Source organism: Podarcis tiliguerta (assembly GCF_965153285.1).
Source record: "Podarcis tiliguerta genome assembly, chromosome: 6".
Lineage (NCBI taxonomy): Eukaryota > Metazoa > Chordata > Lepidosauria > Squamata > Lacertidae > Podarcis > Podarcis tiliguerta.
In genome coordinates, this window is record NC_139539.1 from 92,206,717 (window position 1) to 92,229,868 (window position 23,152).

The 23,152-nt window shown below is 45.9% G+C and overlaps 2 protein-coding genes across 5 annotated transcripts in view; both read left to right on the forward strand.

Moving 5' to 3' along the window:
* Positions 1 to 409: 409 nt before the first annotated feature.
* On the forward strand, positions 410 to 11,044 carry LOC310680253 (quinone oxidoreductase-like protein 2; the record flags this gene model as incomplete). Its single annotated transcript, XM_083446630.1, has 4 exons — positions 410 to 622; positions 1,227 to 1,242; positions 9,690 to 9,748; positions 10,874 to 11,044. 4 exons carry the CDS (start codon positions 410 to 412, stop codon positions 10,958 to 10,960), a joined length of 375 nt encoding a protein of 124 aa, XP_083302756.1. The 3' UTR covers positions 10,961 to 11,044.
* An 8,377-nt stretch (positions 11,045 to 19,421) lies between these two features.
* Positions 19,422 to 23,152, forward strand: part of SEC16B (SEC16 homolog B, endoplasmic reticulum export factor) — a 58,454-nt gene continuing 54,723 nt past the window's right edge. For 2 of the 4 annotated variants that reach the window (XM_083446281.1, XM_083446282.1), the window contains exons 1-2: positions 19,457 to 19,528; positions 22,374 to 22,724. In XM_083446281.1, the coding sequence (XP_083302407.1) occupies positions 19,482 to 19,528; positions 22,374 to 22,724 (398 nt within the window). In that variant the 5' untranslated portion in view covers positions 19,457 to 19,481. Of the gene's footprint in view, positions 19,529 to 21,209; positions 21,476 to 22,373; positions 22,725 to 23,152 lie in introns of all 4 variants that reach the window. The other 2 variants (XM_083446279.1, XM_083446280.1) reach the window with 2 other exon arrangements.

Here is a 23,152-nt window from a genome sequence, read left to right on the forward strand (position 1 = left end):
GAGGATTCTGTAGGGATTGTGGAAGGGACTCCCCTTACCACAGTTTAGAGATACAGTGGTACCTCGGGTTACATACACTTCAGGTTACGTACGCTTCAGGTTACAGACTCCGCTAACCCAGAAATAGTACCTCAGGTTAAGAACTTTGTTTCAGGATGAGAACAGAAATTGTGCTCCAGCGGCGCGGTGGCAGCAGGAGGCCCCATTAGCTAAAGCGGTGCTTCAGGTTAAGAACAGTTTCAGGTTAAGAACGAACCTCCAGAACGAATTAAGTACTTAACCCGAGGTACCACTGTAGTGACTGTTGCATCTGTGTTAGGCTGTCAACATTTGCCAAACTTGAAATTGGGAATGTTTATGTGCCAACAAACGTTGGACACATTAAGGGTGTTTATATTTAAAATTGAGGATGCGGAGTGAGCATGGTGGCATGCGGGATGACATTGTGACCTTGGTACCCATTCTCGTGTTGCAGGAGGAAAGCCTTTGGCCGAGAACGGCTGGATCCTGTCTGAGCAGCCTTGTACCCCGGCAGCCCCAGAGGACCTACCTAGCAGCGCTTTGCACTGAGCTGAAAAAGGTTGTCAGGGACATCCTGTCTTCTTCACCGAAACCGCATGAGGTAAAGGAGCGGCACGGCTTGAGGCATTTAGAGGATTTTTCTTACAGGTACTTTGGCAGGTTGTTCAGGTGAAGAGGGCTCTGAGATATCAAAGGGTGTTCCAGCTTGTCTAGATTTAGGGTTATTATCTGGAACCTCCGCAAAAGGTGGCCGCCCTATTTAAACAGGATATTGATCTCTGTTCAAAGCCATTCTCTGCTTTCTCAGGCAACTCTGCTTCCCACCTACCCCTGCTTATAGTCTCGGGTTCTGTTCATTTTCAGAGCTTTCCTCAAGCCTCTTATCAGATGTCGAAACGAGAAACAGATTTGTTATCCCACCATCACTGGCTGCCTTAAGCAAGTTCTCTGGGCGAAAAAATGTGATAGAGTTGTGTAAGTTTCCCAGCTGGCCTCCCTAGGGGTGGCAATCCTACAATAGATGAGAGTTCATTTGCGTCATAGGAAGTGCTTTTACAGCAGCCTTGAAAACAGGCCAAAGAATTTGCTAGCCCGCACAAATAGATACTAGCCCACCCACAGCGTGGTGCAGGGATAGCCTGAACAAGGGAGCTGGGTGTGGAAGAGTCTTCTCTTTTTGGGTGTGGAAAGATTTGCTTGCCTAGTTGCTTCTCAGCCGAGGTGAGTAGGCATTTGTGGATTTATTATGTGTAAATAGTAGTGTGAACTGTCTCTTGAAGGTACAAAGAGAAGAACAAAACCCTTTTATTTCAGATGAGTCTCTAATTAAATAAATAACATACCCTGGTCTAATCCCAGAGCTGGAATCCCTGTGGACATTATTGGGTTAGCTGTATTGTGTCCAGGGCTTGCTCTGCAGTGAGATCACAAACTCTGGTGTCACTGCAGGCGCACAGGTCAGAAGGGGCACAATCAATTGTATGCACCACTGTATTCTGCTGTGGTCAGACCTCACCTGGAGTACTGTGTCCAGTTCTGGGCACCACAGTTCAAGAAGGACACTGACAAACTGGAACATGTCCAGAGGAGGGCAACCAAAATGGTCAAAGGCCTGGAAATGATGCCTTATGAGGAACGGCTAAGGGAGCTGGGCATGTTTAGCCTGGAGAAGAGGAGGTTAAGGGGTGATATGATAGCCATGTTCAAATATATAAAAGGATGTCACGTAGAGGAGGGAGAAAGGTTGTTTTCTGCTGCTCCAGAGAAGCGGACACGGAGCAATGGATCCAAACTACAAGAAAGAAGATTCCACCTAAACATTAGGAAGAACTTCCTGACAGTAAGAGCTGTTCGACAGTGGAATTTGCTGCCAAGGAGTGTGGTGGAGTCTCCTTCTTTGGAGGTCTTTAAGCAGTGGCTTGACAACCATATGTCAGGAGTGCTCTGAAGCTGGTTCCTGCTTGGCAGGGGGTTGGACTCGATGGCCCTTGTGGTCTCTTCCAACTCTATGATTCTATGATTCACCAGGGGTGGGCAGACTTCAAGCTTCTGAGACCCACTTTGTTTGTTTTCTTACTACAACCTTGACATCCACCAAGCCAAGCCTGATGCAAAGGACAGAAGAAGTTAGAATCATAGAATCATAGAGTTGGAAGAGACCACAAGGGCCGGTATTATTTAGCCCTGTATTATTTAGTATTATTTAGTATTACTTAGCTCTGAGTACTAGAACTGACAAACCTAGACAGCATCTTAAAAAGTAGAGACATCACCTTGCCAACAAAGGTCTGTATAGTAAAAGCTATGGTCTTCCCAGTAGTGATGTATGGAAGTGAAAGCTGATCGCCGAAGAATTGATGCTTTTGAATTCTGGTGCTGGAGGAGACTCTTGAGAGTCCCATGGACTGCAAGAAGATCAAACCTCTCCATTCTGAAGGAAATCAGCCCTGAGTGCTCACTGGAAGGACAGATCCTGAAGCTGAGGCTCCAATACTTTGGCCACCTCATGAGAAGAGAAGACTCCCTGGAAAAGACCCTGATGCTGGGAAAGATGGAGGGCACAAGGAGAAGGGGACGACAGAGGACGAGATGGTTGGACAGCGTTCTCGAAGCTACCAGCATGAGTTTGACCAAACTGTGGGAGGCAGTGGAAGACAGAAATGCCTGGCGTGCTCTGGTCCGTGGGGTCACAAAGAGTTGGACACCACTAAACGACTAAACAACAACAACTAGAACTGACTAAGACTGATGGTTCTTCAGCCATGCAAATCCACTCCTGGTACCTCCCCTTCTTCGTTTCAGCAGCATAACTGGGAGGGATATTGTTTTGTGGGTATTGTTAGGTCAGAGTCTGAAATATTTTCTGATTTACTTCAAATCTCCCAGAGACTGACCACTGCACCCACACTGACCCCCCCACCAACCACCACATCTATCTCTCCAACCTTGAGCTACCTTCTGCCCATAATATACTCATTATTTCCACACTTCGATCTTTGCAAAAATATCTTACAAAAGTGCCCCTGTAGCTGGGAACATGTGGTGCAAATCTACCAAACTCAGATCATCACCCTTGACAAGGATAAACCAAAACCCTGTGAAGCACCACTGAATACTACTTTGCATCCCACAAAATGGAAAAGCATCTTGTTGCCGAAAAGATCAGACAGTGGTTTTTCTTGCAGTTCAAAATAAACAAGTGTGTATGTTGGTTATATGTTCTAAGTTTACCATTCATTGGGCTTTGTGTGAGCTAAAAATCCAGATTGTTTTACATGGTTTTAAAAATTGGACTGCAAATTGGGCTCTTGCTGCAGAGAGAGCATTTTCACTGCCCACACACTATGAGATTATTCTGCATGGCTTTCTAAAGCAGGCATATCCCTGGGTATTCAGGGAAAGAGCTGGACTTTTAGTTGGCAACTCACAGACCTTAGAGGTTTGAGGGGGGTGAATTGTGAGGGTCTGATACATGTTTTGTTTCCAGTGGTCAGTATAGGCCTGGGGGGATATGCGTCCAGATCTTCTTTCAGGGATCACTGAGTAGAATTATGCAAGTCTCTGTTCATCCCTTTGCAAAATGGGGGGGAAAAACTTTTTGGGAGGAGGCATTGATGTTTCCCAGTATAGTGTGGGCTTCTAAACCTTGCTAAGATGAATAAAGTTTTATAAGTGTCAGGGAACTGCCATCGGAGCTGGAGGCGGAGAGAAGACTCCAGAGGGATGCCGGAGAGGGTCCCAGTAGGGAGAGAAGCAGCCCATCCGCTGGGGAAGGAAATCAGCGTAACACCAGTGGAGAAGGGGGGCAGATGGGGGAATCGGAGAGGTGGCTCCAGGACTCTTTGCCGGAGACCAGCGGAGAGGGCACAAGTACTCCACTGCCCACACCCACTTTGCGCAGAAGACTTCCGCGCAGGGAGACCAGGAGAAGACTGGGCGTCAAACAGCTTTTATGCTGGAAGAGGTTCAAGAAACGCCCACTGACGGATTCTGCCAGCGACTGAGGCAGCCACGAAACTTGAGGCTGTCCAGACAGAAAGGGTTCAACCAGGTAACCCAGCCAGGAGTGGCGGCAACTTACGCACAAGCAACCCCTAGAACCATTACAATAAGTATTGCAGCTGTAGAAATTTTCCTGAGCTGCCGAGTTTCTCCGGCTGAGGCCTGATCCTCATCTAGCCTTGTCAGCATCTGAGCTACTGCAGCAACATCCAGTCCTTCTGCACTGCTGTGGGAAACCCTGGATGCGCCAGTGACGACCCATAAAAGTATTGGCACAGTTTCCTAAGGGTTAGCACTGGTTTGGTTAGATGCTGCAGTGAAGGCTTCTCTCGTGTGGGCCAGGACTTTTCGTATCATGCAAGGGTGAGGCAGAAGATCGTCGTCGCCATGGTTTCCGCACTCCTGCAACAATAGGAGTACATTCACCCTATGGTTGTGAGTTCTCTACCTGTGCAACTCTGATGACAAACTGTCCAAAGGGCAGTCACTCATCCCTAATAGTGCTTTGAACCTTGAACGGCTGAAACAGCACCAGGGTTGTGAGTTAGTGCTGTAATATTAGCCCTGTGGAAAGATAACATTTCACTAATGCCTGGCTGAAAATCAATCTAGCATGACATGAGTGAATACTAAATAGTATGTTTGTGCATGTCTGAGGGACTGGTTGTGTCCTCAAACCAGGGTAAGCCAAGCCATGGCAGTGCAAATTCATGAACGTGCAAATTCTATAGCATCTAGATCAAGGGAAGTAAGAGTGCCACTGTATTCTGCTCTGGTCAGACCTCACCTGGAGTACTGTGTCCAGTTCTGGGCACCACAGTTCAAGAAGGACACTGACAAACTGGAACGTGTCCAGAGGAGGGCAACCAAAATGGTCAAAGGCCTGGAAACGATGCCTTATGAGGAACGGCTAAGGGAGCTGGGCATGTTTAGCCTGGAGAAGAGGAGGTTAAGGGGTGATATGATAGCCATGTTCAAATATAGAAAAGGATGTCACATAGAGGAGGGAGAAAGGTTGTTTTCTGCTGCTCCAGAGAAGCGGACACGGAGCAATGGATCCAAACTACAAGAAAGAAGATTCCACCTAAACATTAGGAAGAACTTCCTGACAGTAAGAGCTGTTCAACAGTGGAATTTGCTGCCAAGGAGTGTGGTGGAGTCTCCTTCTTTGGAGGTCTTTAAGCAGAGGCTTGACAACCATATGTCAGGAGTGCTCTGATGGCGTTTCCTGCTTGGCAGGGGGTTGGACTCGATGACCCTTGTGGTCTCTTCCAACTCTATGATTCTATGATTCTATGGTTCTTGAGGAGGAGATTGGAGCTGCACTGCTGCCCCAACCCTGGCTTTTTTGGTTTGGTCTAGCGTATTCTCCAAGCCTGGGATCATAGTTAGGGTCTCTCCTCCATGGCCACAATGCGAAGCCAAGGTTTTCCTTATAGTTACAGGTCTTGGTTAAGGAGTCGTGATGGCAAGCTGTACTCCAGTTCACCGTGATGTGCAAACCAGGCCAGTTAGGGAGCAGATGGAGAAATGAGTAAACAATAACCACCACAAATCAACGGATTTTAAAGTAACATTTTCTACAAGAATTTTAATTCAACTCTTCCCTTTCTCCCAGAAAAACACACACTTTCTAGGTCATTATGTACCTCCGGGGGTAACTGCCAGCAGCTTAGGATAGGGCATGAAATAATGAAGTCAGAAGAAGAAACACAGGAGAGGAGGTTTAGGTTACACACAGAGTATTAGAAACATCCTAATAGCATCCTAAGAGAGTGCATTAGTCAGATAAGAATTTTGGACCAATGCAACTATGAAGTAGGACTGCCAATTAACCAGAAACAAAGACTGCCCTTTCTTGTGGCTCCCATAGATGTTTTGATTCATAGGAATCATTCGGTGGCACTTTTTGCTTTTTCACAGCATGTTTAGCCTGGAGAAGAGGAGGTTAAGGGGTGATATGATAGCCATGTTCAAATATATAAAAGGATGTCACCTAGAGGAGGGAGAAAGGTTGTTTTCTGCTGCTCCAGAGAAGCGGACACGGAGCAATGGATCCAAACTACAAGAAAGAACATTCCACCTAAACATTAGGAAGAACTTCCTGACAGTAAGAGCTGTTTAACAGTGGCATTTGCTGCCAAGGAGTGTGGTGGAGTCTCCTTCTTTGGAGGTCTTTAAGCAGAGGCTTGACAACCATATGTCAGGAGTGCTCTGATGGTGTTTCCTGCTTGGCAGGGGGTTGGACTCGATGGCCCTTGTGGTCTCTTCCAACTCTATGATTCTATGAGACGAGTACTATCTCCTGCTAAAGCTGGCTGATTAAGCTGGTATGGGAGCAGGGGAGGGTAAAAAAACAAAAAAGCCTTCTCCAGAAAAAAAAAGGTCACGGAAGCTGCAGCCCCATGCACACAAGTAAGCCCTATTGAACTTGAAGCGACTTATTTCTTAGTCAGCATGCAGACTCCATGACACTGAGTAGCTGCCTTTGCAACAGGGGTGGCAAAGATCTGTACTTATTTCTTGAACACAAATGCTTTTTGTTTGCACTGGGGATGCAATATGACGTTGCTGTCCCAGTCTTGTGATTGCTGCTCACCCAATTTTAGCGCTTTATTCGCTTACATATTTAGCCAGAATGGAACAATGAGAACTTCAAGCAGTACAACATGCTCCCTATGGGAGCTGTGAAATCTTTTTTTAGGGCTTGCAGGAATGTTTGGACAGACCTTAGTCAGCGTTTCTTCAGCTGCAGAAACTCCAGTCCTGAATATGTTATACAGTGGTACTTTGGTTTAAGAACAGCTTAGTTTATGAACAACTTGGATTAAGAACGCTGCAAACCCAGAAGTAGGTGAACTTTGTCTTGGAAGCAGAACATGTTTTGCTTCCTGTTGAGTGTGTTCTATTTGTAAATTGAGTCCTCCACTGCTATGGGAAGGCACGCCTTGGTTTAAGAGTGCTTTGGTTTAAGAACGGACTTCCGGAATGGATTAAGTTTGTAAACCAAGGTACCACTGTATTGCTTAAAAGAAGTCAGTGGGATATGAGCCAGTCTTGCAAGTAAGATGACAAAAGTTACTAGCCAACAATACTCCTTTTTATGAGACTAACAACTTCTGTGATCATTTGTAGTACATAAGTAACCCAAAAAGATTTAAAGAACCACCTCATTTTTGGGTTAGAAATGTTTGCCGGCCAGGCCTCTTGGCAAAACTGCTCAAAGATCTGCACTGACCGCTGATTTGTTACTGGGTGAAAATAAAGGTTCTAATATGGGTATTATGTTAAACCACAGAGCCTAGGACTTGCCGATCAGAAGGTCGGCGGTTTGAATCACCGTGACGGGGTGAGCTCCCATTGCTCGGTCCCAGCTCCTGCCAACCTAGCAGTTTGAAAGCACGTCAAAGTGCAAGTAGATAAATAGGTACCGCTCTGGCAGGAAGGTAAACGGTGTTTCCGTGCGCTGCTCTGGTTCGCCAGAAGCGGCTTAGTCATGCTGGCCACATGACCCGGAAGCTGTACACCGGCTCCCTTGGCCAATAAAGCGAGATGAGCGTCGCAACCCCAGAGTCGGTCACAACTGGACCTAATGGTCGGGGGTCCCTTTACCTTTAATATGGGTATATAAAGCCCTTAACAGCTTGGGACCAGTTTCATTTAAGGGATTGCCATGTCCCGTACATGATGATTTGATCGCTCTAATCTCCCTAACTTGCACTTTTACAATTGCCACATAATGTCCGTTGGTGAGGAGTTGTACCTTTAAAGTGTCAGCACTTCTGCTGTAAAATTCCCTGCCTATTGACATTGCAGGTGCCCTTGATATGTTGCTTTTGATGCCTGCTAAAAATGCTATTTTTCCCCAGTCTACCCAGGTTTTGAGGGACGCGGGTGGCGCTGTGGGTTAAAGCCTCAGCACCTAGGGCTTGCCGATCAAAAGGTCGGCGGTTCGAATCCCCGCGGCGGGGTGCGCTCCCGCTGTTCGGTCCCAGCGCCTGTCAACCTAGCAGTTCGAAAGCACTCTCGGGTGCAAGTAGATAAATAGGGACCGCTTACTAGCGGGAAGGTAAACGGCGTTTCCGTGTGCGGCTCTGGCTCGCCACAGCAGCGATGTCACGCTGGCCACGTGACCCGGAAGTGTCTTCGGACAGTGCTGGCCCTCGGCCTCTTTGAGTGAGATGGGCGCACAACCCTAGAGTCTGTCAAGACTGGCCCGTACGGGCAGGGGTACCTTTACCTTTTTACCCAGGTTTTAATAGTTTTTTTAAATGTTACCTTTGTTCGTAATGATTATATTTTTATGTCTATTCCACTGGTTTATGGATTTTAGCTGTTTTTTTTAAATTTACAAAGTTATTACTACACTGCTTGCAGAGCTCTGTAATTATTTCCTAAATAAATAAATGATTCTAACTCATCCGTGATCACCGGTGATTGGGAAAGTATACAAGAATATTTTAGGCATCCCAACTAGACTCAGGATTGCAACCAGTGCATCCTCGTTTAAGAAAAGAACTTACCCGAACCCTGAGATAATCATCTAAGGCCCTTCTTCATGTGCCTCCTCCACGAGAGGTCCAGAGGGTGGCAACATGAAAACAGGGCCTTTTCTGCGGTGGCTCCTCATTTGTGCTCTCCCCAGGGAAGCTCACCTGGTGTTTTCATTGCACACCTTTATGTCTTTGGCTTATTGACATCCAATGCTCTTTTAAATATGTTGTGTGTGGGGGGGGGAATTATTGGTTTGTTGTTCTTATTTTAATTATGTATTTTTGGTTTTTTTTATATTGCATTTTTACGTTCTGAACTGCCCTGAGATGAAGGGCAATATATAAATTTAAAGAATAAAAACACAAATAAAAAAGGGGGCAGGACCAGTGACAATATGGAGGAAATGAAAATGGAGGGAGAAAGAAAATATATGCCCCCTGACCTCTACAGGACACCATTTTTCTTTCAGAGAGCGGCTGCAACCGCCATATGTATACATAAGCGGCTTATCACATTTTTACGTTGTTATTCAGCAGAGAGCGGGGGAAGGATGTTTTTACCTGCTGCACATTACTTGACTTGTTTCCTTGTGCGTCAGCCCCCGCCAAGCTCTGCTCTGGGAGGAGTGGGGATTATAATAATAATAATTCAACCTTTCTGTCCATTTTTGAAAAACTTTGTTCAACGTTCTCTTTATTGTGCTTGTAGTGACACCTTCTGGCCGTTCCTCAGCACTGATTTCTATTAAAGTTGTGTATTTTGTGATATGCCCAAGCATGTACCGTGTGTGCTATAATTTGCAGTACTGGCAGGCAGGAAAATGCAGTCAGGAAATAAGGATTATTTCACCGTTGTTATTCTTTGTTAGCATCTGTATTCTGTATGTTCGGTCCATTGAATGAAGCTCGCAATAGGTGCAGAAGCAACAGATAATATATGCACTAAACATTAGGAAGAGCTTCCTGACAGTAAGAGCTGTTCGACAGTGGATTTTGCTGCCAAGGAGTGTGGTGGAGTCTCCTTCTTTGGAGGTCTTTAAGCAGAGGCTTGACAACCATATGTCAGGAGTGCTCTGATGGTGTTTCCTGCTTGGCAGGGGGTTGGACTCGATGGCCCTTGTGGTCTCTTCCAACTCTATGATTCTATGATTCTAACACTATTCCTCTTTTTAGGAATGGAGTTTTCTGGGGATGTGATGGAGACTGGTGAGGCTGTCAACAGCCTAAAGGAGGCAAGAGGAGTTCATTGGGGCTGGAGGTGTCAAGAGAATTCTGGCAGAAATGACTCATGTTTCCTTATTTGTCCCATGTTTGGAACGGAAATCAATTCACCAGATTGAATCACATTTTTAATCTATTTTCCCCCCAAAGGAAAGTTTATTGAATGCTGTTCTTTAAAATTGTTTTTAGGGAACCGGCTTAATGAGTTTCTTTTTTTTTTTAAATGATATTTATTAAATGTTTAATAGTTACAAAAAGAAAAAGAAAAATAGTCACAAAATAGTTACAAAAGGAAAAAAGAAAAAGAAAAAGAAGCAATGAAAATCTAACAAACAATACATCGAAAATAAAAAGAAAAAACAATACCACAAAACAACAAGAAAAAATTAAAACATTTTAAAACACATCCCATTTTCATTTCATTATCTTTCATAAGCTTGTTTCCTTGACTTCCTCGCACCTCCCTTTTTTGTATTCTAATTCAAATTAACTAGTTCAACAAATCCTTTCCCTCTTTCTCAATTTTTGTTCTATAATTTATCCTAACACAATTTAACTTTAATTTTTCCACTTTAGCACATTAACAATTAATATTCATATAATTCTTAATAACGCTTCTGCTAAAACCATGTAACTTCATTCCAATATTCTTCTAACATTCATTAATTTTGCAATATTTCTGTAAATATACTTTAAATTTTTTCCAATCTTCTTCCATCGACTCTTCTCCCTGGTCTCGGATTCTGCCAGTCATCAGCTTAACGAGTTTCATTACATTAAGCAATATTAGCCTTATATTAAATAAATAATATTTGTGCAACCCTTTCGGTTGGGGCAGACTTCGCTCTGTCACACTTAAGGAGGCCAGAAGCAGAGACATGGAGTCGTGCAAGGCAAAGGTATCAAATAGTTCAGGGGCTGCCCTGGGTGGTGCTGCTTGGACAGATCCTGTTAGCTGCCATATCCCAGTTTGCCATTTGGATTAGAGCCAGGGGGATTGGCAAAATGCTTGCAATGCTGCTACTGTCAGGTCAAGAGCGCTGCTTTCAACATGTCTGGATGTTATACTGTTTTGCGGGTAGGGCATCGCTTTATCTCGTGTGTTGATAGCTTTCCATTGATGGCTTTTGAACTAGGGGGATCGTATAATTGGTGTGGCCAATACCAAAGCTCTGGCAGAGGAGTACCGTATTTTTCGCTCTATAGGACGCACCCGACCATAGGACACACCTTGTTTTAGAGGGGGAGAACAAGAAGAAAAAAATTCTCCCCCTCTCTGCTCAGCGCCCCTTCAGTGAAGCGGCAGCAGAAACGGAGTCCCCTCCATAAATATAGATTGGAAATGGCTGTGTATAGTGAATACTTATCTACTTTTAGAATTCTCCTTCTTGATCTTATCTCTTCCTTTTCTTTATCTTCTTCTTGTTCTTTCCTTTTATATTTTACCTTTCATTTTCTTTTCTTTATTGTGAATATTGTTTTGTAGAGTTGCAAATAATTGTAAATATGAGAAGAGGTAAAATGTTTTCTAATTTTCTGTTGGTTACATGTATTTTCCTTTTTTTTGGTATATTTGTATTCTTTTCTAATTTGTACTCAATAAAATTAATAATAAATAAATAAATAAAGCTCATCACGTGTCCATCTCCTCGTCCCACTTGGCGGCATCAGGAAACTTCATGTTTTGTCACATGAAATCAAGGAACATGGAGGTCTGCAGTAACCGGCACAGCCTCTGGAAGTGCTCCAGTCCTGTTAAATCGATCCAGCAATTATGAACGTTAAAGAAGGGATTTATTCCTCAGGCAGTATGAAAAGACTTTCTGTGGCTTTTTAATAGATGGGAGCCCCCAACTACTGCCACTGTTGACAGCCTGTTGCCCCTTCACTCTGCTTGAATGGGTTATGTCACAATGGTTCCTTCATCAGGTGTTTGAGAGCATGAAAATGCTGTTGGGAGTTTCAGCAATGAAGGCTCAGGCATAACATACTGTTTGAAAGTCTGAACATTTCCTCTTTTTTTATTTAATAAAATTTATATACCACTTTTATAATCTATATACAAATTATTAGGAGAGTAAGTTAAAAATATACTGTAGTTTATTCACGCGGGTGGGACGCGGGTGGCGCTGTGGGTAAAACCTCAGCGCCTAGGACTTGCCGATCGCATGGTCGGCGGTTCGAATCCCCGCGGCGGGGTGCGCTCCCGTCGTTCGGTCCCAGCGCCTGCCAACCTAGCAGTTTGAAAGCACCTCCGGGTGCAAGTAGATAAATAGGGACCGCTTACCAGCGGGAAGGTAAACGGCGTTCCGTGTGCTGCGCTGGCTCGCCAGATGCAGCTTGTCACGCTGGCCACGTGACCCGGAAGTGTCTGCGGATAGCGCTGGCTCCCGGCCTCTAGGGTGAGATGAGCGCACAACCCTAGAGTCTATCAAGACTGGCCCGTACGGGCAGGGGTACCTTTACCTTTACCTTTAGCTTATTCACTTATAGGCTAGTTTACATACCATACTTTATTCCTTCTTATACTTCTATCCCACCTTTCCTCCACAGAGCATACACACTTCAGCCTCCACCTTCTCCATTTTATCCTGACAGCAATATTGTGAGCTAGGGCCATAGCTCAGTGGTAGAACAACTGCTTAGCATGCAGAAGGCATCAGGTTCAGTCCCCAGCATCTCCTGGTGGGACTGGGAGCGCTCCCTCTGTGCTTCGGAGGCTTCACGTTGCTATCGCTGAAGCCAAGGAGCCTGCATTCGCTCCATAGGACACATACACATTTCCCCTTAATTTTTGGAGGGGAAAAAGTGCGTCCTATAGAGCAAAAAAGACGATACATTACAGATCAAAAGATAATTGAAAACAAGCCCCCAAAGTATCATTCTTTAGGGTTGCAGCGTGTAGACGTCTAATCCATCAAAATATTGGCCAAAGCTACCTCACTTCTTCCGATGTGTTAAGCCAGGACTGCTTCAACTGCAGTGAAATTACCATATTTTTCCATGTATAAGACTAGGTCCCCCCCCCAAATAAATTATGTCAAAAATTAGGGGGCATCTTATACACAGATAGGGCTGAGGCCATTTTCTTAAATCCGAGTCCCCCAAAATACATGGGGGTGTTTTATAGATGGAAAAAATTGGTACTCTGTGACCTGTGCTACAGTGCCTTATGAACAAAGGTGTGGCTGTAACACCCTGGACCTCTTTGTTGCTGAAGACCAGGGTGACATGGGCTGGCATGCGTACAAGCCCCAGACTACACTCCTAGAGTATTCAAGCCTAGAGAATGAGACATTTCTGGCCGTCTAAGTTGCCTGCAAGGGAAACTGCCTGCCTGGGAACCACTCTGAGTTCTTTGGAGGAAGAACAGTACAGAAGGGAGCGGAGCTGAGCTGTCTCGAGTGGCATGCTCAGCACCTATTTTTGCTGCTGCTAGACCAGTCACAGGCAAACTCGGCCCTCCAGATGTTTTGGGACTACAACTCCCACCATCCCTAGCTAACAGGACCAGTGGTCAGGGATGATGGGAGTTGTAGTCCCCAAACATCTGGAGGGCTGTGTTTGCCTATGCCTGTGCTAGACTAAGAAGAAAGGAGGGGTAGAAGACAAAGGCTCAACCATCTGCCAAAGTGACTTGCCGGCAAAACCCTTTACCTCCACTGCTGCTGCCGCCGCCTCTGCTGCCCTGTTTTGTATGCATCTCAAAGTTGGCAAATGAGAAGCCACGTGTACTGCAGGATAGAGAAGGCACCAGGTCTACTGCTGTTGTAAACTTTAGTAATCCTCATTTCCTCCTCCACTCCTGCTCTGCCAATCTGTGAGTGAGTCAAATTGTTGGAGTTACAGCACCTGCTGCGACTATGCAATGGAAGGCAGGTCCCATGGACTGAGAGCCGAACCAGTTCTGTATTGCTGCCCTCCACATGGTTTTGTGGTTTTTAAGCCAGAAGACACATTGGCCAGCTCAAGCATCACCCTTTCAAGGCGAGTTCCGGCACCTCGTTCTAGAAAAATAGCACTGTGTCCAACTATAAAAACTGTACAATAATAAAAACATATAAAACCATTCCACACAAAACAGAGTCAATAGCCTGGTTTCTATATACAGTGGTACCTCGGGTTACATATGCTTCAGGTTACATACGCTTCAGGTTACAGACTCCGCTAACCCAGAAATATTACCTCGGGTTAAAAACTTTGCTTCAGGATGAGAACAGAAATCGTGTGGCAGAAGCGGTAGGCCCCATTAGCTAAAGTGGTGCTTCAGGTTAAGAACAGTTTCAAGTTAAGTACGGACCTCCGGAACAAATGAAGTCCTTAACCCGAGGTACCACTGTACACTGTACAAACACCCTCCTCCACCAGAGTTCAGGGAGACAAGGTGAAAACATTCCCAAGGTGGCTGGGAAGGGGCCTTGGCCTGTGGAGAGTCGCGAGAGCCAGACGGAGAGGCTTGGGGGGCCACTTTGGGTTCCCCACCCCTGCCTTACAGCAATATGACCTAGCATGGGTGCAACTGCAAGTGTTTCAGTGTAATACATCACATCAGTCCAGCACATGGCAATCTGGAACCCATCCCTGGTCATCTGGTCACAAGGATGTTTTCTCTTTTGCATGAGCAACGTGCCCCGTGAGATTAAGCAAAAACCTGCAGTAGCTTTACATTAACTGAAAACGTTTTGCTGGGTTTCCTCCACATCACCCCCTGCTCTGCCTAGCCCTCCTCTGGTTCCTAAGCCCAGTGGCGTAGAGTGGGGGGTGCAGGGGGGCCGGCCGCACCGGGCGCAACATCTGGGGGGGGGGCGCTCGCACTCACAGCTCTTTGCCCCCACGTGGCTCACTCACTCTCTCTCACTGCAGTGCTGGCTGTGCAAATCCGATCCGAGCCGCTGGGTCGCCGCCCACTGTGGAGGGGAGGGTGCCAGGCGTGCGGTGCGGAGAGAGAGCGAGGGACTATCTGGGGGAGGGACAGTGCAGCGGGGGGGGGGCGCAAATTACTTGCCTTGCCCCGGGTTAGGGGGCGGAAATTACTTGCTTTGCCCCGGGTGCTGACAACCCACGCTACGCCACTGCCTAAGCCGTCTTCAGAAGCTATTCTCAGCCATCCTGAGATCTAGGCATGTGCTTAATTTGAGGATGCCAATTTCTGTATGTTTTTATATGTGTGTATGTTAGATGTGCTTGCAGTGGTGTTACACAAAGACAACCCCCCCCCAAAAAAAATCCATAAGCTACCAAGAATCTAGAATTTTAGTCTTTAAACAACCACCACCAAACTGCACATAAACTGTGTGTGGAGTGTTTTATTCTCATTTTAAACCAATCTTAAAATTTAAAGCAATCCAATAAATAATGCATCCTCTTGAATTATGGATATTCATTGTCTCTTGGCTATACTATATAGCCCAGAGGAACATTTTTAATTACAGAGCCATGGCAGAGTGGATAGGAAATGTTTTGTTGATAAATGAAAACACTCCCAGCCAAATTAAAAACTAACGTGGCGAGGAGGAGGCTGGAGAGACCCTTTCCCCCTAACGGGCTAGCTTTTTACTTGCAGGTAATTGTTTTATTACATGATGGAGCAGTCGTTCTGAAGGAGGTGAGGACAGGTGACCCCACCTAGGCCTGAAGTCATCCCCCCACCCCTAAAGCAGGCTCAAAGCTTCTCAAAGCTTTTCAAAACCATTTTCTCAGCAGCTAAAAGGCATTAGCTAAGCATCAGAAGCATTTTGCTCTGCTGTAACAAAGGTTGCTTCTCAGGCTAGCTGACCTTGCCAAAAGTACATTCAACTTGCCACTTTTCTTTCCGGGAACTGTGCCAATAGAAAAGAAACATATCTTGGACACGATGGAACGCCAGGCTTCTCATCCCCCTTTCCTGGGAAGCGTCCAAAAGAGTCCCAAGACAGGAGCTTTCTGTTCATGCTCAGGGGAACTCATGGGGCTTGAGAGCAGTACATGTGAAAAGCATCTAGGAGTCTTGGTTGACCACAAACTTGACATGAGCCAACAGTGTGATCTGGCAGCTAAAAAAGCCAATGCAATTCTGGGCTGCATCAATAGGAGTATAGCATCTAGATCAAGGGAAGTAATAGTGCCACTGTATTCTGCTCTGGTCAGACCTCACCTGGAGTACTGTGTCCAGTTCTGGGCACCACAGTTCAAGAAGGACACTGACAAACTGGAACGTGTCCAGAGGAGGGCAACCAAAATGGTCAAAGGCCTGGAAACGATGCCTTATGAGGAACGGCTAAGGGAGCTGGGCATGTTTAGCCTGGAGAAGAGGAGGTTAAGGGGGGATATGATAGCCATGTTCAAATATATAAAAGGATGTCACATAGAGGAGGGAGAAAGGTTGTTTTCTGCTGCCCCAGAGAAGCGGACACGGAGCAATGGATCCAAACTACAAGAAAGAAGATTCCACCTAAACATTAGGAAGAACTTCCTGACAGTAAGAGCTGTTTGACAGTGGAATTTGCTGCCAAGGAGTGTGGTGGAGTCTCCTTCTTTGGAGGTCTTTAAGCAGAGGCTTGACAACCATATGTCAGGAGTGCTCTGATGGTGTTTCCTGCTTGGCAGGGGGTTGGACTCGATGGCCCTTGTGGTTTCTTCCAACTCTGTGATTCTATGACTCTTGAAGAGGAGGAGAAAGGGGAGGGAACTGGAAGGGGAATATATGCTCTGTGCAAATGACTGTGAACCCGTGCTTGTTTTGTGAATCTTGCTCCTTCTGCCACCCCGGATGGCAGAATAAAGCTTTTTTCTCCGAAACTATTCCTTGAGTGTCTGTTGACTCTCATTTCCCCGTCCCGGGCGCAAAGCTCTTCTCACCAGAGGCTAAAAAGGCTACAGTAAGGGCACAGAGAGTCCACTCGTATTGCCCGTTTGTAAGGTTCCATGTGCTGGGTGTATAATTCGAAAGGATATTTTGCTCTGTAAAGGTACATTTGGCCTCAGCGATGGGAGTCCAGCAATGAATCATTTAGCCAGTGCAATGGAGGCGGAAGAGGTTGAAAACGCGAGACTTACTGGCACCTGTAGCAGCAGCAGCAGCAGCAGCAGCTGGAGTGTGGCCTGCAGTGCCACCTGGTGGCCGACCTCGGAACTTCCATGCCCATCCCAGATTTAAAGCTTTAGGCATGTGTTTCACCCAGTGGTGTAGCGTGGGTTGTCAGCACCCGGGGCAAGACAAGTAATCTGCGCCCCCTAGAGTGAGTGAGCCAGGTAGGGGCAGAGAGCTGCGAGTGCGAGCGCGCCCCCCCAGATGTTGCGCCCGGTGTGGCTGGGCCCCCCTGCACCCCCCACGCTACGCCACTGGTTTCACCTCCCCCCCAATAATTCACAAGCAGGAAATATCCCAAACAGCTCTTCCGCTGAAATATACTCGGAGTCGAGAGTGGATTTCATGCTCTATATTCAGCTCATAGTAGCGAGGAATGAAAGTTCCCCCACAATATCTGCTTTATATACATTATTTACACAATAGGCTGCACGTGATTGGTTAATTCTGGGATTCTCCTGTAGGCCAATCAGGTTGTGGATTCACTTCCACCTGGAGCTGGATTGGGTGGCTCCTGCGGACCAATCAGACTGCTGCATGTTGGATCCTATTGTTCTAGGACCAATCAGACTGTTGCATTTTGGATCCTATTCAACTCAGTACATAACATCCCCACAAACCACCCCCAAATTTCCCAACATAGGAATAGTGTGAGTGGAGGCTGGGTGCACCACATTGGAGACCCCAGGTGGAGTAGTAGGGGAATCTCATCCTTTACTTCCGCAGGAAAGGGGGATGAGAAGCCTGGCATTCCATCGTGTCCAAGATATGTTTCTTTTCTCTTGCTCTATTGGCTCAGTTCCCGGAAAGAAAAGCGGCAAGTTGAATGTACCTTTTGGCAAGGTCAGCTAGCCTGAGAAGCGACCTTTGTTACAGCAGAGCGAAATGCTTCTGATGCTTAGCTAGTGCCTTTTAGCTGCTGAGAAAATGATTTTGAAAAGCTGTGAGAAGCTTTGAGCCTGCTTTGGGGGTGGGGGTGTGACTTCAGGCCTAGGTGGGGTCACCTGTCCTCACCTCCTTCAGAACGACTGCTCCATCATGTAATAAAACAATTAAGGTAAAGGTAAAGGTACCCCTGCCCGTACGGGCCAGTCTTGACAGACTCTAGGGTTGTGCGCCCATCTCACTCAAAGAGGCCAAGGGCCAGCGCTGTCCGAAGACACTTCCGGGTCACGTGGCCAGCGTGACATCGCTGCTCTGGAGAGCCAGAGCCGCACACGGAAACGCCATTTACCTTCCCACTGGTAAGCGGTACCTATTTATCTACTTGCACTTTGACGTGCTTTCGAACTGCTAGGTTGGCAGGCGCTGGGACCGAATAATGGGAGCGCACCCCGCCGCGGGGATTCGAACCGCCGACCTTTCGATTGGCAAGCCCTAGGCACTGAGGCTTTAACCCACAGCGCCACCCGCGTCCCCTAATAAAACAATTACCTGCAAGTAAAAAGCTAGCCCGTCAGGGGGAAAGGGTCTCTCCAGCCTCCTCCTCGCCACGTTAGTTTTTAATTTGGCTGGGAGTGTTTTCATTTATCACCAAAATGTCCATTTACCTGCAGGCTGATGCAGTACATTCCTGTCTTCCACATCAGGATTACATGCTTAAAGGGCATGCAAATATTTCTGCTCTGAGACACTTCCCGCTGCAGCATTTTGTTGCACGGTCCCACATGCTAGTAACAGCCTTATGCGTGCAGCCAAAATGGCACTTTCCACTCAGAGGATGCTATCAGCGGGCTTGGTGTTGCAGAACTACAAAAACGTTGCAAAGGAACAGCCCAAGGAAGACTGATAACACACATTGCGCCTGGAGGGGCGAGGGGCGGAGAGGGGGAAGAGAGTGGCTCAGATCCTGAAGAGGCAGTTTTAAAATAAATCAAGATAATTAAATGACAGAAAGCAGTGAAAGAGGGAAAGGATTTGCTGATATAGTCAATAACTGGAATACAAAAAAGGGAGGTGTGAGGAGGTCGAGGAAATAAGTTAATGAAAGATAAGGATAAATATTGGATGTGTTTTTAATTGGTTTTGGTTTTTTTCGTGTTTTGATGTATTGTGTTTTTTGTTCTTTTTTTGCATTGATTTTTTCTTCTTTTTTCTTCTCTCTTCTTTTTCTTGTGCTTTTTCTTTTTGTGTAACTTTGAAACTCCTAATAAATATTATTATTATTTTTTTAAAAAAGAGGCAGCACTCTGCACTGCAACGTTTTGTTACAGGTTCCGCTTGTTCTCATGTATTTGCACACAAGAGTGCAACGCCCATAGCTCCTACAGCTATTGATCTCCGGATCAAAGGCGGCATGCAAATTTAATCAATAAATAACAATAACACGGAAAACAACGCTCCATGGGGATAAAACCTCTCTTTTTTTAAAAAAATGCATCTGGTGCAGTTGTCTCAAGACATAGCTGACATATGTACAGCTGCTTTGATGCTGGGAGCGATTAGGGGCATTAAAACGCTTTGCAAGCGCTTTGTCCAGTAGCGAAGTGACCTTCTCTATATGGCGGTTCCAATGCGGCCACCTCTCTTTCCCTTATTCGTAGTGCGCGTAACTAACGTTCCGGCGGCCAGCAAGGATCCCAGCTGGAAGGTTCCGACTAGCTGACGTGGCGGGGAATGCCTGTGGGCGTGGCTATGCTAATAAGCCAGACAGAAGCACAGCTTGTTGTCATGATGGGATGCAGAAGCATAAGGAAAGACTTTGTTTTAGTGATAGGTGGTGTAAGTAAACCTTTTTTTAAAAAAATGCATTAGCAATAAATAAAGGAAGTCATTTCAAAGAAGAAGGCAAGCAAGGGAGGGGGGGTGCAATTTCAAAATTTGTAAAGACAGGGGGAAAAGCAGAATGCATGAATGCAACTTGTTAAGAAACGTGATCACTCTCTGGAGGTGGGCGGGTAGCCTTTGATTCTAATAATCCTTCTTTTGTACGTTAAAGTCACTTGCAGGCTGGTTTGTGTTTTGTTTCAGCTGCATCCCAAGGAATTAACCCTCGCAGGAATTGTGTAAAACTTTGCTCTAAAATGTTTAAATCAAGTTGGCATGTTGACTGGTAGATTTCCAAGCACAGAAAGGTCCAGCTGGGGGCAGGGTGTGTGTGTGTGTGTGTGTGTGTGTAAAAGTAAGCACCAGTTGTTTAAATGATTACATTAGTGAAGATGGGGGGGTGGGGGGTGGAAGGATGGAAACTTTTTATGTGAGACCTTTGGATATACAGTGGTACCTCGGGTTACATACGCTTCAGGTTACATACGCTTCAGGTTACAGACTCCGCTAACCCAGAAATAGTGCTTCAGCTTAAGAACTTTGCTTCAGGATGAGAACAGAAATCATGCTCCGGCAGCACGGCGGCAGCGGGAGGCCCCATTAGCTAAAGTGGCGCTTCAGGTTAAGAACAGTTTCAGGTTAAGAACGGACCTCCAGAACGAATTCAGTACTTAACCTGAGGTAACACTGTAGAGTGGTATATAAATTCAATTAATAATACAAAAAACAAACAAACTGCAAAATACAATGTGGACTACTGTCGAAAATATGTCAAGGGATGACACGCCAGGTCTGGTAGGGTTTACTTCCTCTGAATGGCCCAAGCGTGGTTCAGTCTTGCAGCATACAATGCTTTTTCACCAGTGTCTGCTGCAGATTGTTTTTGAACAGTTTCTTTCAGGGAAGGAAATCCTTCTGTAGAGCTCCTTCTCGGAGCAATTCACTTTTCAGTACCAAAAAAGAAGTTGTTTTGGGCCCTTGTGCCTGCAGGAGGATATTTGAAGATGTGAGGCAAAAGACTGGGGTGGAAAGAAAGAAAGAAAGAAAGAAAAAGAAAGATAGATAGATGCTGGCTAAAAAGTGGAAAATGCAAGAACTATCTACAGTGGAAAAATGGCAGATGAAGATGGAGTTTTCGGAGCTAGCTGACCTAACCGGAAGAGTCCGCGACCAGAAGGAGGAGGAGTATCAGGAAGAATGGACAAAATTTAATGATTATTTAGTTAAATGTGTTAAGTTAATTGGAAACAGCTTGCAGTTACTTGATCGGCTTAGGATTTTATATAAGTTAAGTGATGAATTAATATGTTCAATCTCAAAATGAAAAGATTTAAGGATGTTAATGTTCAAGTTAAATTTATAAGAACTATCATTTGGAAAACCGTTAAAAGGATATGCATTGAAATTCAACCAAGGGGAAGCGAGGAAGTCACTTAACAATGTTAACAAGTGTAATATTAATAAGGTTATGATTTATGTTTGTTTGTTTATAATTTTGTGAAAACCAACAAATTTTTTTGGAAAAAAGAAAAGAAATGCTGAACATTATTGCCACCCCTATGCTGGGTTTTCAAATTCTCCTGCTCCCTGGTATTTCTACATATGGAAAACTCTTTTGCCTTTTTTGTTTGTTTGCTAAGGATCCCCTCTGCCGTTTACAAACAGCCACAGGTATCTTTGTCTCTGAGCAAGCAGGCCAGGCGCCCTTTGCCCGGCTTAATCAGTGCTATGGAACTGGCTGGGACTTTGGCACAGGAAGAAGCAGGGAGCGTTGACGCAGCGCAGGCTCAGAGTTAGTGAGCCCTCAAGTGATGTGGCAGGCGGACTTTGACAGCTGCCTTTGGGGACGAGAAGGACTGAGGCCGGCATTTAGCGCTGTACCTGGTGGTCTCACTTTTAAACAGGTGTGGTGTGTCTCTGTGTGTTTGTGTGCGTAAACAAGCTCACGTGCTGGTGGGAATATTGTTTCTCACCCCAGGATTTATCCTGGAACATCCCATTGAAACTCGGTTTGCTCTGCCTAGGGTGTGGGTGTGAAACAAAAGCAAAACCAAATTGAGTCAGTGCCATTTGTGTAGGGTCAGATGTTAGGACTTGCCGCAGGTGGGTTGACAAAGATGAGTAGTGCAAAATATAGGGGGCATGGGTTAGTTTTAAAAATGGCCCAGCAGGGGAAGAAATACCTTTTGCTCTTACAGAACACGGCATTTAAGATTTCTTCGCAGGTGTGTTTTGAATACAGGGATGTACTAGTTGAGAGGGCAAGTAAGTGTTCAGTTCAGTTCTCACTTCAGTTATGAGTTTATTAGTTGGTCGTATGCCAGCCACAGTTTTACAGGAGTGCTGTAAGATGCTGAAATAGTGTGTGTGAAGTTCTCTGAGGCCTTAGAAAAAGTGCTTTGTAATTCTTGTTGTTAAATGTTGAGATCAGTCATGTTGAATGCTGTCCATTCAGTGTTCCGAGCCTGTCAGAACTCTGTGCCTAAAATGCCAACCTCTGAACAAACTCAGTGTTCAAAATAAAGCAAAGTAAAATACGAGTTTACATAGACCCATCTTTTGCACCAAGTCATACAATTTTAGTGCATTTATTTAGACACCGGGTATTGAACCTGTGACCTGCCCTGCCACTGAGCTTGTCAAAGGGCTTCCTTGCTTTTTACACGGGAGCTCTTTGCAGGCTACTGCCCATGTGCTCTAATGTGTGTCTGCAGAGAACCATGAGGCATGGAAAGCTTGGGATATTTTAAAGATGGGCTGTTTTTGTTGCGTCACCTCTCTTAAAATTATGCTTATCTTTGCAGGAAGCAGGTTTGGTCAGGAAATCTGAACGGAAGCAGGCCCTGCAGAAAGTCCAAGATGGAGCCTTGGGTCCCACCGCAGCAGGCCCAGCCACCAGGGAGACATGTTCCCCACATGGAAGGCTACGAGAGGGGCCCATGGAGGGCAGTTTCCCATGGCATTCCACCACCTCAATCCAGGCACAGCAGTGAGTGGCTGTACCACCATGAACCCTGGGCTAGGCCTCAGCCTTGGCCAGATGCTCGAGTAGAATACCACTACGCTGCCCATCACCCAAGACTCCAGGACTATAGGAGGCCAAACTCCAGAGCAGAGTATTATGAAACTGGCTATCCCAACCGGTCATATTCAAGGTAAGACCTCCAAAGCCCTAAACGGCCTCTGCCCAGTATACCTGAAGGAGTGTCTCCACCCCCATTGTTCTGCCTGGACACTGAGGTCCAGCTCTGAGGGTCTTCTGGCGGTTCCCTCATTGCGAGAAGCAAAGCTATAGGGAACCAGGCAGAGGGCCTTCTCGGTGGTGGCACCCGCCCCGTGGAATGCCCTCCCACCAGATGTCAAAGAGAACAACAACTACCTGACTTTTAGAAGACATCTGAAGGCAGCCCTGTTCAGGGAGGTTTTTAATTTGTGATATTTTAATGTATTTTTAATCTTTGTTGGAAGCCACCCAGAGTGGCTGGGGAAAACCAGCCAGATGGGTGGGGTACAAATAAATTATGATGATGATGATGATGATGATGACGACTTGAGAAAGACAACACTCAGAAGGATTGGGGGA